General features: G+C 38.5%; 1 protein-coding gene across 3 annotated transcripts; it reads left to right on the top strand.

The window, feature by feature from the left end:
- Positions 1–2124: 2124 nt before the first annotated feature.
- On the top strand, positions 2125–11499 carry lhx6b (LIM homeobox 6b). 3 transcript variants are annotated; one of them, XM_026188820.2, is made up of 9 exons: positions 2125–2354; positions 2982–3112; positions 3670–3801; positions 4194–4315; positions 6177–6397; positions 7560–7660; positions 7748–7843; positions 8592–8763; positions 10786–11499. In XM_026188820.2, the coding sequence occupies exons 2-9, from the start codon at positions 3110–3112 to the stop codon at positions 10866–10868; spliced, it is 930 nt and encodes a 309-aa protein (XP_026044605.1). In that variant the 5' UTR covers positions 2125–2354; positions 2982–3109; the 3' UTR covers positions 10869–11499. The 3 variants fall into 3 exon arrangements, with proteins under 3 accessions (XP_026044605.1, XP_080165535.1, XP_026044604.1); XM_080309409.1 differs by having other exon boundaries at positions 2127–2354; positions 6180–6397; XM_026188819.2 differs by lacking the exon at positions 2125–2354 and having other exon boundaries at positions 2973–3112.
- Positions 11500–13557: the final 2058 nt, after the last annotated feature.

Here is a 13557-nt window from a genome sequence, read left to right as displayed (position 1 = left end):
ACCCAAATGGTAGTTAAACATCTGTCAACAAAACTTTCTTTCTACAGAAACTCAATTTTATATTGCCATGTATCAGGGGAGCTATTCATAAACCACATTTACTTATCAGCTTAGCCAATCAAACATGAATGTTTACATCATCATATTCACACAACAACCAAGGCGTTAATCGTCCTCCATGACCTCAGGGAACCCTGAAGTGAACGTGGCAGTCAAATTCAAATTCAAATTCAAATTCGTAACATGTTGCCATTTTAACATATTTAGAAACAACATAAAACATCATATAAATGACTGCAGTTAAACAATAAAGCCTCTTAAGTATCCCTGTGGAGATGCAAGCAGAATGAGGTGTGTGATCGGTGCTGGTTGTCTGTTTGTCAGTAAGATTACGTAAAAACGACCAAGCTAAATTTCATGAAACTTACAGAAGAGGTGGAGCATAGCCAAAGGAAGAAACCATAAAATGTTGGCACTGCTTCAGTTCACTTTCTTTAAAGTGGACTTGGTAGAGGATGTGCTCTGCACGTCCCTTCATTGTTCAAATGTGTAAGTAAGCATAAGAATAGGTATCTGACTACCGATGCTTTTCAATCTTTTCCACAACGAGTACAGTACTGCAGAGTCCCTTAAATTCAAGTGTTTTTGTCTGTCATTCAGTTTGATTAAATTACCTCAGAGTTGCTGAGATTCAATCAAACTTTAATATTGTCTCTAAACTACTGCCAATTGGGCCAGTAACATTATATTTAATTTCCTGTGGTATTTCTCAGCCTAAAAATGTCAGTGCAGGTGACAAACATGGCAGCAGATCAACAGAAACCATCAGTCAGGGATAAAAAAAAGTCAAGAAAGAGCTGCCTCTCTAGTTTACTAAGTAGCACTGTGATGCTGGGAAACATGTCATCAGTACTAAGTTTAAGTGTTGGAAGTAAAACTGTTATTCTAAGCAATGAGGGGCTTTCTCAGCACCAAATCATGGGTTCACTGCAAGGCGCTGTAAAAATACTGTGTAGATTATTGGATCATTTTCTATCGTTGGTATCGGTGGAGGAGAAGCATCACAAAACCCCTTCTTTGGAGGAGACCAGTGCCAAATGCTTGAGGTGAACAAAGTTATATCAGCATGTTTCTTTTCTGACAGGCAATAGAAAGGTGTCCAAGAAAGAGCTGGAGAATTACTATCCTGCAGGGTATGAGTGAAACTTTGTGGTGGGACTGTTTAAGTCTGGGGGTATTTTCTCAGTGCTTTGCTTAGACATTTTTACAAAGTCTCCTTCATCACGATCAAGTGGTCTATTCTATGATGACATCCTCCGCCTTCTGCTTTGCATTACTGCAAAACATGATTCATATTAGTGCAAATATAAGATACCCCCAAAACAGTTTTAATACAACTTGAAGAGTAGTTGTTAACCTCACTGAACTATTTCTGGAGGAAATCATGTTTGTTAGAATATCCCCAAAATGTATGGCGTCACTTAAGTCTGTCATTAAGCAGAAGGACTTCATCTTTTCACTGAAACTTTTTAACTCACATAATAATAATACTTTTGTACCCCAACTGTATATTTTTATGAACAGTATTCACTTATTTGCTAAAGCGCTGAACATGCACTCTCTAAAAGTATGAATAGAAATCTTCTGGGGCTAATTATATGCTTTAAACTCTAAATAGACCTTAAATTTCTGTAGAGCAGCATTTCCTATATCCTATAGGATCACAAATAGATTTTTTTTCCCCATTCTGATAATGCAAAAAAAAGTATACCACTTAAACCATTTTAGAAAAATTAAGAGAATTTCTACATGACTAATTATTACCACTGCAGACGTCATTAAACTCCTTACGTTGCAATCAACTCTTATACATGGAAGTGTGAAATCACTTCCATGTATAAGAGCTGATTGATGAAGTGGCCTCAAAGCTGTGACCTTTATATCCAAACGAAGAAATTCAGTTAATTAGCCGGTATTCGCTGTTTTTTTTTTCTTTTTTTTCTTGAATTAATGCGCTAAATCTACATTTTCCTGTGAGAAAGGAGGTCTGCTGGTCCAGCGTGCAGCATCACATCCTGTCTGACTAAACTGGGTGTAAACTCCGAGTCGAGGCGGGGAGGAACGGCAGAACTGTGAGACTGTATGGGAGGGTCACTAGAGCCACTGGTTTGTCCTGCAGAGTGAATGAAGTTGGATTATTATTATTATTTTGTGTTGAATGCAGAAAAACAGAAGGAAACCCTTGGGAGAACAAAAGAAACATGGTCCCCGGAATTATTTGGATATTTTACCTGTGATGTTTTGGAAAAACTTTCATCGGACGATGTTTTCTCTGCTTTTGGGAGGTTTTCTATGTATGAAGAATATGTTTTTATGTTCCCATAGGCCCTCTCGCCTCATTTTACTGCCTCCAATATTTATACCGTAGCTGGTAATTAACATAATCTTGCATTCGTGTTAATTTCGAGGAATGAAGGACAACACGAAGTCCGGATTGCCACCCAAACGCAGATTTTTTGGCAGTTTATGAATGCAGCTGTAATCACGCAGGGGAGCCTCAAGTACTTAAATGGGTCCATCATGAGAAAGAGACAATCAAGCTCCTTTATGTCTCAAGATCAGCTGCAGTTTCGGCACATTGTCTGTTATGAATAGACCGATCTCCAATTGAGCCTCTTCACTTTGAGATTTTTCGATTTTCGATTATACGGCTATTGAAATTAGGATGTGCCGCTTTTTTCTCTCTCTTAGCTTGGTGGCTTGGTTGCCTTTTTTTTGATTGACAGATGAAATTGACACTCGGGTTGCCTCTTATCAAGCGAAGCATTTCAATCTACCGCTAATTGCAGATATAGTGCCATCCTTTCTTTTCACTGCGTTTGATTGCATGGGAATACAGCCTCCTATCGTGCACAAGAGGAATGATCGATCATATATAGTTTTTCCCCTCCTAATTGCATCAAAATTTCTTTTGTTGCCAGGGTTTAAATGCAGGAGAAACTGTTATTCCTTGTTTTGGACCGGATATAGTGTGGGTTGGGGCAGAGATGCGTAATGCGCAGAGCAAGCTCCATCTCTTCTCCAAATAGGCAGCCTTCAAGATCCGAAAATGGTGAGTCACAAACATCTGGACGAGTTTGGTTTTCAACCTTTTCATTTCTTTGTCTTTCATTCACTCTCCACATTTTATTTATTTATTTTCGTAACGGGATAGAGTTAATTTGGGGGAAGCGCAGGTTTAATCGGGAGGAGATGAAGCGTAAAGACGCCAAAACTCAGTTTATTCACTTTCCTTTTGCGGTTGGAGTTCACACATTGCAACGGTTCTGGGCTGAGATACAGATTCATGTAATTTTATGAAACTTGAAATTGCATGTTGTATACAACATATACGGGTAAATTATTAGTAAATATACACAGAAATAGTTAGCACTCACTAGCTACCAGATCGAGTTTTTTTTTGTTTTGTTTTTGTTTTTTTATATCAATGTTTTTTCCTGGACTGGATCTTCATGTTGGCACCACGTCTCTGGTTAGGATTTACATATTTCACTGACGTTTTATTTTATTTTTAAATCTACAAGATGCAATGAAATTGTATTTGCTATAAAAGTGATTTATTTTATTTTATTTTAATTTATTTTATTTTATTTTGTTGTCTTTGCGCAGTCTAAATCGGAGGTGAAGAAGGAGTCTGGGGAGTCCAGCCCGTCGGAGGCCGCCTGCCTCTGCCCTCCTCCGGCGGCAAAGAACCAGTGCGCGAGCTGCGGCATGGAGATCCAAGACCGCTACCTGCTGAAGGTGCGAAATTAACCCATAATAAATCCTACAGTGAGAAGTAAGATTTGTTTTGTTTTTGTTTTCTTTATTTAAAGCGTAAGCTTCTCTTCACATCCCTGTCTTCAGGAAATCACTGATAATGACAGAAATGATCATCCTGCAAACGTTTTCTTTTCGAAAAAAATCCCAGTTAGTGTAGAATTCCACAGAAGACTGTACAGAACTGGTCAAATGCTTTTAGTTTTAGTTTTTTCTAACGCTGTTTAATTTCTAGTTGAGCATCTCGATTCAGAGAGCTATCGGAGTGTGATATGTCAGTGTGTGTGTGTGTGTGTGTGTGTGTGTGTGTGTGTGTGTGTGTGTGTGTGTGTGTGTGTGTGTGTGTGTGTGTGTGTGTGTTTGAATCTACTCAGGTCAACAACCTGAACTGGCACCTGGGCTGTCTGGAGTGTTCAGTGTGCAGAGCGTCTCTGCGCCAACACAGCAGCTGCTACGTTAAAAACAAAGAAATCTACTGCAAGCTCGATTATTTCAGGTAAGAGCTCTGATGTTTTACAACGACTGTAGTTTTCCAAAGCTGCCTGTAAGAGTCTTATAAGATTTACTTAACATTTTAATATTTTTCTTAATATTTTCTTACTATTTTTTCTTAGAGCTTTTTCGACCGTTAAAAAAAATAAAAACTCCGATATGTAATTTGATAACAGTCACAGCACTGAAATGTGTTTATTTTTCTATAAGGCCCGAACTGAAACTTATTAATCATCAGTTATCGTTTATATGGGATTTATATTAAATTTGGCAATTATTGAAGAATGATGTATGATAATAAAATAACATTTAGTGAAGTGTAGGTCGCCTTTTTGCCTGGTCGATGAAAATCATTCAGAAAAATTAATACGACGATTTAACTGAGAATATCCAAAAACGTGTATTATTAATGAACAACACGGGGCAATATTTCCTCTTTACGGAAAAGAATACACAAATGAAAAATGTGTATTTCACTAAAAGCATAATGCTGATACAGATTATTTATCTTGCCATTTTTAACAGTACCCGCCTGTCTTATCATATCAATAGAAATCTACACAGCCAGACTCGTTGGGCATCTACATATCTTCAATTATTTGGGGAAAAAATACAAAAAATAATCTTTTAAAATGCTCAAAGGGTGGAAAGTTTTCCCTAAATGTTTTACATTTAATCCTTCATTTAATAGAGTAGAAAAAACTTCCCATAAAACATTATTGTGCTTATGTGATAAATTATTGCACCTAAATTAAATTAAGTTCTAGCTGTTTTTACAGCTCATTGATCTTTGCTCTCCAAGTTGATCTTTTGGTCTCACTATGATTTGGCTTCAAAGTCATAATTGGAAAAAAACAAAAAAACAAAACAGAATAAATCACCAGTAAAACAATGTTTTTAAAATAACTTCTTGTGTTTCTATCTGCTTACTCTCATAAAACCTAATGACCAAAAGCCTCCAGAGGAAAGAGCTTGATTACCAGCCGGCTGCCCTAAATGTCCCTTTCCATTTCAGTTAGTTTTGGCCTTTTGACTATTTGAAAATTTGATAGAAAACTGGAGAAATGTGCAAAATCAACAGTTTTACTGACTGATTTTGTGGTTCTTTCTAATGGAAGCAGTGGCTATTACTTTAATTTGAACTTCTTTTTATTGACTTTTTTAAAAATTCAATCATCTTGAGATGTAGCAGTCCATTGCCACTGCCTGCTCTCCCACATTCTCTTACCCAGCATCTCACACAAATCACTCAACGATAAAGAGGACACTTATTATCTTACACTCACTTATTCTTCAGTCGAGTTACTATAAACCGTGTGACTCACAGAAATCTCTGCGTAGGACATTTAGTTTCCAGTGGTGGGAGGAATGCCTCCACCTTTCACTTTTCACGGTTCCAGTTTTCCAAAATCTCACTGGCTTTTCTTTCTGCACCAGAAATGTTCATATACTCAGTGAGATCATGTTGAATCACTGTTTTTGTCCCAGATTGTACCTTTCAGGCTAAATGCAGACTGTATTTGGTGGAGAAGCAATTTTGATTGTGTGTGCAATGTTTAATTACCCCAAACAGAGATGTTGGATCATGCTAAGATAAGTCATGTTCAAAACCTAAAGCTTTATTGAGAGCAGATGATGCAAGATCATATCAGTAATACGACTCCTCTGCACAGATGTTACACAAAACAGTAAAACTAATTATTTCATATTTTGCTGTTCTATTTAGTCCAACAGTTTTTTTAGTCTTTCTGTGTGTTAAAAAATTTAACAAATATATAATAGTTTGGTTGGACACCAGAATATCCCTTCTTGAACTCTGTAACCTGCAGCCAGCCTTCACCTGCTCGTGCCTTTCTTCTTCACAGTAGGTTCGGCACTAAGTGCGCCCAGTGTGGCCGACAGGTGTACGCCAGTGACTGGGTGCGAAGGGCTCGGGGCAGCGTGTACCACCTGGCCTGTTTCGCCTGTTTCTCCTGCAAGAGGCAGCTGTCGACCGGGGAGGAGTTCGGCCTGGTGGAGGGCAGGGTGCTTTGCCGCAGCCACTACGACATCATGCTGGACAATCTACGCAGAGCTGCAGAGAACGGTAACCCAACCAGTGAGAGTTAATCTCACAGACACCGAAGATGAATGTCTGAGGTTGGATTACCAGCTAAAAACTCTGGGGGGAAAGTACCTGTTAGTATTTAGGCACACTAGAAATGCAGATGTTTGATGACTGATGAATGGCAAAACTTTAATCATACATGATGTCCACGTGTGCAATTCTGAGGGATTTGTTTTTTGTTAATGAAACATTTTTGTGGTTTTTGACTGTTGGTCAAACACAACAACATATAAGAAGATTTTTATTCGGTCTGCACGGCTTAATGATGGACCTTTTCTGACTTTTTGTAAACTAAACAATCTGTAATTAGAGAGAAAAATCAGTCTTACTGATAGTTAGTTATCATCGATCCGTTTGTGGAATAAGATCACACAGGTCTTTTGGAGTGTTAATGGGTCCAAACATCGTTAAGAATCGGGCTGCAAGACTGGAGAACCAACATAGCTGACATGCTGGTTCAGTGGTTCAGATTTCGAACATATTTGTCATTAATTAAATAATTTGGAGTAAACCAAGTGGGCTTTTGAGGCCCCTGTGCAGTTATGACTTCACTTGTTTTGTAACCCAGCCTTGGTTTAAGCCTAAGTAACAGAAGGAGTAGTTCAAGCTCTAAAGCTCTTCTACTTCAGTTGCTCTCAAGCTATTCAGCCCCTTTTAACAGTGATATAATGCAAATAATCAGTTGGAAGGAACGTTTTTCTTGATGTTTTTGGATTTTGGATGCACCATTTTAACTGGTGTAAAGTTTCCGAATTGCTTTTGCTTTACTTTGACTATCTAAATTCCCTCCTGTTAATTTGTTGGACTAAAATTAAGTTGCGAGGGTCTGAAAACAGAGCGAGTGTAGAGGTTAAGAGAGCCTGGAAAGAAGGAAGAGACTTTACATGAAAGACAAATAGAGGAATAATTCCTTCATTTCTCACTCTGCTGTGCTCTCAGTGATTCAAACGTATCCCATAGTGGTGTAAATACTTTGGATAGTGCGGCTGCTGGCAAGAAAACATTTTAATTATGTTACTGAGTAAATCTTCCATTTTGTGACACTGTAATAAGATTTTCTTTTCCTTTAACTCGCTTTGTGTAACTTTGCACTCTGATGACTGCATTTTAATTAGCGAATGATTACTGTGTCTATCTTAAGGCACAGGACTGACTCTGGAAGGAGCGCTACCTTCTGATCAGGACTGCCAACCAAAACCAGCCAAGAGGGCACGGACATCATTCACTGCAGAGCAGCTGCAGGTTAGCACCATTCTAATACGTGTGTGTCTACAGCACAGTGTTACTTGGCATTTCATGCCCTCTGTGTCTGGCTTTGTGTGTTTGCAGGTGATGCAGACTCAGTTTGCCCAGGACAACAACCCCGATGCTCAGACGCTGCAGAAACTGGCAGAAATGACGGGACTGAGCAGGCGAGTCATACAGGTAGGCAATGGTCAAATCTGGTGATACACTATATAGTTCAAGTTCTACTTTATATCAAACTAAAAAAAAAAGTTTTCGTGTAATATTAGCATGATAGAAAAGATCAGAAGGATGGTTTTTCTTTTTCAGGCTCCTGGAAACTGGTTAATAATCACACTTAATAACACAAAGTTGTGATTGTAACTTGATCTTTTGGGATCATAAGTTAAAGAAACTGAGGAATCAGGGTATAATATTATCTGTTTAGTATCCAGAGTTTTAAAAGGGTGATCCCATTATTCTTACATTAAAACTTCACATGCTAACAGACTCATACCTCACAATACTTTTCTTGCAATTTGCTCTGATGATGCTTTGTCTTATTATGATTTAATTTTTATCCAAACGTTTTTGATTTTAAGGGTTTCCAAAAGAAAAAGCAGACATCTTTGAGAAAGCTTTCCTTTCTTTTCACTGTTAGTGCTTTAAAAACATGACCCCTCTGGGAATGATTCCATTTCAACTCTAAGACCAATAAAACACAATTACAATTGTTGTACTTCACAGAGAAGCCAGTTTAAACACTAACACCATTAAGCTGCAGACTAAAACACTCACACATCAAACTGTTATCACCTGGCTTAGGTGAAGAAACTAATGGGGTGTGGTGAGGGGAATCTGAACCCGGGACCTGCTCGGCGTTGTTGTAGTGTTTGATCATATCCACCTGCTTTTTGCACGATCACATTATCAGTAATATTTTTTACAGGTTTGGTTTCAGAACTGCCGGGCGCGACACAAAAAGCAGCCGCCTCAGAGCAGCTTCTCTCAAAGCGCTCCGCTGTCCAGGATGCCCCCGTCGCTGCCAGAAGATATCCACTATTCACCGTTCAGCAGCCCAGACCGACCACACCTGCTGGCCCTGCATGGATACCTGGACAGTGAGTGTCAAGTCTTTAATCGTCTGCTAGTGCCATTTAATGCAGGGCCCTTTTTTCCACTGCTGGCAGGTGAACGTTCAGCTTTCAATGCTTAAATGTGACATTTTACCTCAATCTCTCTCTCTTATATCATAAACTATGCACAGGTGGAAGCCAATTTACTCAAGTCCAGCGCTTAAGTAGGAACTTGAAGCATGTAAGGAGGCTACTTCGTGCTTCCTTTAAGGAAGGAAAGTCATGAAAGATGTAATTATTTTACATGTGAAACAGATTGTGCATTAAAAATAGCAGTTTGCAGTGTTAAACCACCAGTAGTAGTTTAACAGTGATTATCATTAAATTATGTTGCATAGAGGAAGCTGTGTCATGTTATGGATCGATAATATTTGTGTCTCATTAAGTTCAGTTAACACTATTTTTAATGCAGGACTTAATTTTAACTATTACTTATTAGTGATTAGTGCAGTGATTAGTGCAGTGGATTGTTAAATGTGTCCATGTTTGATAAATAATAAGAATAAAAAGAAGAATATTTCTAGTGGTTTACGCAATCACCCACACACAAACAATTCCTGGTCTGAGACCTGGAGGAGACACAAATCACTCTGGGATCGTGCCAAATGAAATATGGGGAGCCATCCACTCTGGTGACCTCTTGTGAATAATGGCAAATTTCATGTTTGCAATATGAGTATTTACATGAGAGATAAACGGTGCTTTATTCTGGGGTGGAAGCTGAAAATTTCATAGAGTGTTGAAGCTCTAAGGGAAGCTTTAAAGTAATATGATGGAAACATTTGACTGCTAACATGGAAATTTGAAGGACTGTGAAGGAGGGATCCCCTGTCTGTTTCGTTTGTTTTTTCTCATCAGAATTTTGGTTTGATTTCTGGCAACAAAACAGAAAAATGTATTCATCAGACTTTCAGTCATTGCTGGTAAATTCCACTTGTGTTCATGGTACTTAAATGTTCACTGGAATCGCTTTGCACACAAGTTTTAAACTAGCTGAGCAAAAAACAAAACAAAAACAACTTTCTGTTCAAGCACCATGAAATAATATGTGGCTTAGAATATTGTTTAAACATTTGTACTAGAAAATAAGTTAAAAGAGAAAACTGTGCTAGTTTTTTAGCATTGTAAAGTAAAGAAAGTTTTTAGCCTGCACATCTTTGTGGTCACAAAGATTACTACATAAAAAATAACAAGGAGCCTAATTTCTTTCGTGTTCAACTGATTTTTAATATGTATTACTCTATTTGTGCACTGAACTTAAAGTGAATGTTAAAAAACACTAGCTATAAATATTTGCACCCAAAACAGCTTCGCATTTTAAAACAATGACAGACTTAAATGTTTGTTTTGAGTAAAAATTAAAAAAAAATCTTTCTGATTTTGAAATTTCTTTATATTTGCATATGTAAAATAGAAAACAATAGCAATAATAAAGAAATAAAGTTTAGAAATAATAACATTTAGGAATTGTGATGTAAAAACTGAATGCCAAAACTCAAGTCTCAAAACATGTTGTTTACAAAAGTGTAGGTTGGGAGAAGAAAGCTATAAATAACTAATCACTCCTGGGAGGATTTTACAGTTTAAACATCCACCCACCTCATCTCCACCCAGTCCAGGTTCTTCAGACTGACCACAGGACAAATTTGCTGGTGGGTGGAAGTTATTTGTGAACAGCTTGTGCAGAACATTGCTGGTGACAAAACCAGCAACATTCACTGTACACTATGTAGGTATTTCATAGGTACAGATTACATCCAGTGAAGTTACACTTTTATAAAAATGCTGTAATAGTACAAGGTGTGCTTTATGGGTTTTAACACCCTATATGGGAATATTTTGTGATTTTGAAGTATTCACATTCACTCTGAGCCTTCTTCTCTGTGGTTTATCTCATTATTTTGATGCTTTAAGTATTTATGTCAGTCATCAGTAGCATATTTCTTCATTATAATAACGTGGTCCTGTTGCTTGCCAAGCTCATGTTGTTTCTCTTTCTTTGTGCAGCTCATCCCTTCTCTGTCCTCGCTGCTCCGGGCCACTTGACCCACCCGTCCATCTCTTTACCACAGCTTCCCATCAGCCGCTGACTTGCTGTGTCTACTTTTCCACCGTCGACACTCTGATGATGTTGTGGAGGGAAAAAAATCCTTTGGGACGCCCTGTCAGCAATTTGCTCCGTTTGGAAGTCAAGTCCTCGGGTGACGGCAGGACCGCGTTTTTTAATCAGTCGGGTTTCTCATTGTGAGACTGCTGAGTAAACTGTGGTGAAGCCTTCAGGCTAACACAGGAGTAACTTTTTAATTTTGTCTTGTTTTTTTTTTTTATATAATGCAGAAGACCACTTTTATTTTATTTTCCTTTTTTTTCCACGGGACATGAAACATTGCATCAAGTTGGAAATGGTTTTCACTTTCAAACAAGATATTTTAATTGCTCCAACATGAGCTTAAAGAAAAGAAGAAAAGAGGAGTGGTTGTAGCAGTGTTACAGTAAAACCTCAGCATTTTTCTTTTTTACATTTTGTACTGGTGATGAGCACATTTGCAGCTTTATTGTTGTTTGTTGTTGTATTGTTGTCAGAAAATGGAAACTCTTATTTATTCAGAGCAAAACTTCACTTTTAAAAACGCACTTTTGAATGTGTCTTGAAATGGAAAAATTCAGTTACTGTACATTGTAAATACGGTCATGGTTTAATAAAATGTATCAGATCCCTTATGAAGGTTTTAGTGTTTGAATAATAGACAATCAGGCTGACTTGAAGAGCAAGGAGTAAAGTGTTTATACGTGTGTGTGTGTGTGTGTGTGTGTGTGTGTGTGTGTGTGTGTGTGTGTGTGTGTGTGTGTGTGTGTGTGTGTGTGGGTGGGTGGTTGAAAATGCAACAGCTTCTCGAAGATGGAGTAGAAAAATGTGATATTGTATGAGGACACTATTTTTACACTCAAAACCACTAAATCTAAAGGTCACCTGTCAGAGGCTAAGTACCTAAAGTAACCTGTTATTAAGAGCAATATCCCACGACAAACCTGCACATCATCTCCAATTTACATGCTGTACTTTACAGAATTGTGATCAATCCCACTGCGAAAACGATTATAACCGTTTTCACTCAAAGCGTGGCCATCGATTGGGCAGTTTGTCGGCTTTTATGAGCTCTTCTAGCACAGATTATCTACAGCTGTTATACTGATTGACAGCACTTAAGGCGCCGTGATTGGCAAAGAGTGAATGGGATACTTCGAGCTAAAGCATATCGTTACATGTGTATTTTTCCAAACCGGATCAATGTGGGGGCTTTTTAACAGCAAATCCAAGAGTGCAGCACCTGTGCAATTTCACATTCCTGCTAAGGAAGACCCCTGTCAGGTTCTGTAGAGTTTAGCAAACCACATAAGAGATCACATGTGTGACCATGTGACCAGTATACAGTTAAAAAGAATAGGGTGCGTATTGATTTACTCGAGATTTTTTTATTGTATTAAACCAGTTTTCTGATGTGGTTTATAGATACAGATATATTTAGGATGGCATTAGCACGTTTTCAGATAAGTAGTAAGTTTTGAAGACCTACGGAAATTGAGCTAGCTGTTTACAACCAAAGTGAAAAGCTATTTTCTGTGCATAAAGAATGATCCATTTAAAGGACAAATGCACAGTATATAACTGTTTATTTTGATTCCTAGTTTGCATTTTATCTCATGAAATGAAATAGCTATTTGCACAAAAATCCAGAAACACCGGGATCAGTGAACTGACATACTTTCCATTGACGGTAGTCTTCCTCCTGTTGCTTGTAAAAAAGAAGCAGGAAAGTCCATTTGAGCCCCTGCTGCCTTTAAGCAGACAGCAGATAAACACACACACAATGGTTCCTTCATACTCCTCAGAGATTTAATTAAAGATGTCCATATGTTGGCTGGGCCAGGTGTGTTTGAGTGTCTATTTAGGTTGATTTTAATGTATATATGAGTGCTGTATTATCTCAGCGCTCTTGTTCTTTCCTAAACTTTGCGCTTAAATCAAACTTTCCTCTAATCAATCGCTTCCAATCAATTCAATCCAGGAGGAAACCTTTTCACTGACACGACGCTGCTCCTTGTGAAATCTCAGAACAAAAGCTGTCTTCATGCTGAGCAGAGATGATTATCAGGCTGACACAGCTTGGGCCACCTGCCAGCACTACACTGTAAAAACGCACATTTCTTCCCCTCTCAGACGCGAGCGCTTAAGGCAGCGTTTAGGCATGTCTCTCTCCATGCCAAGCATCCCCGAACGCTAAAGTCGACCCATTTTTGTCATGCTGTCATGCGTCCGCCTCTGTGATTGGCAGCCTCAAGTGGTTGCAGATGAAAGCGGGCCCCCCATGCTAATGAATAGGCCCCTGATTGCAGAGCTGCTCGCTCGCTGAATTACAGCGTCGGCCGCCTAATGAGCAGATACACTGCAGTGCCCCTCGTCTCCACGTATTCACATTTCTCTCCTTCACGCTGATGAGCGCTCCCCTGCGCAACAGTCAACAAAACCTCTGTGGAAGATTGCAACATGAGCCATCTTCATCAGCACCCTCCTCCTCCTCTAGTTTTTTTTATCAGACTGCCATATGCTGGCAGGGTCTTTTTTTGTGTGTGTTATTTTTCCTGCTTCACTAGATTATATTATTTGATTGCACTGAAGATGTTATACAAAGTAACTGAAAGGCTGATGAACATGATAATAGCTCAGTTCAGTTTAAATAAAGAAGCTAGATGTTTTGTGTTTTTTTCTTACTTCAGTGG

This window comes from Astatotilapia calliptera, chromosome 12 (genome assembly GCF_964374335.1).
Source record: "Astatotilapia calliptera chromosome 12, fAstCal68.1, whole genome shotgun sequence".
Taxonomy (NCBI): domain Eukaryota; kingdom Metazoa; phylum Chordata; class Actinopteri; order Cichliformes; family Cichlidae; genus Astatotilapia; species Astatotilapia calliptera.
This window is presented reverse-complemented; position numbering and strand designations above follow the sequence as displayed.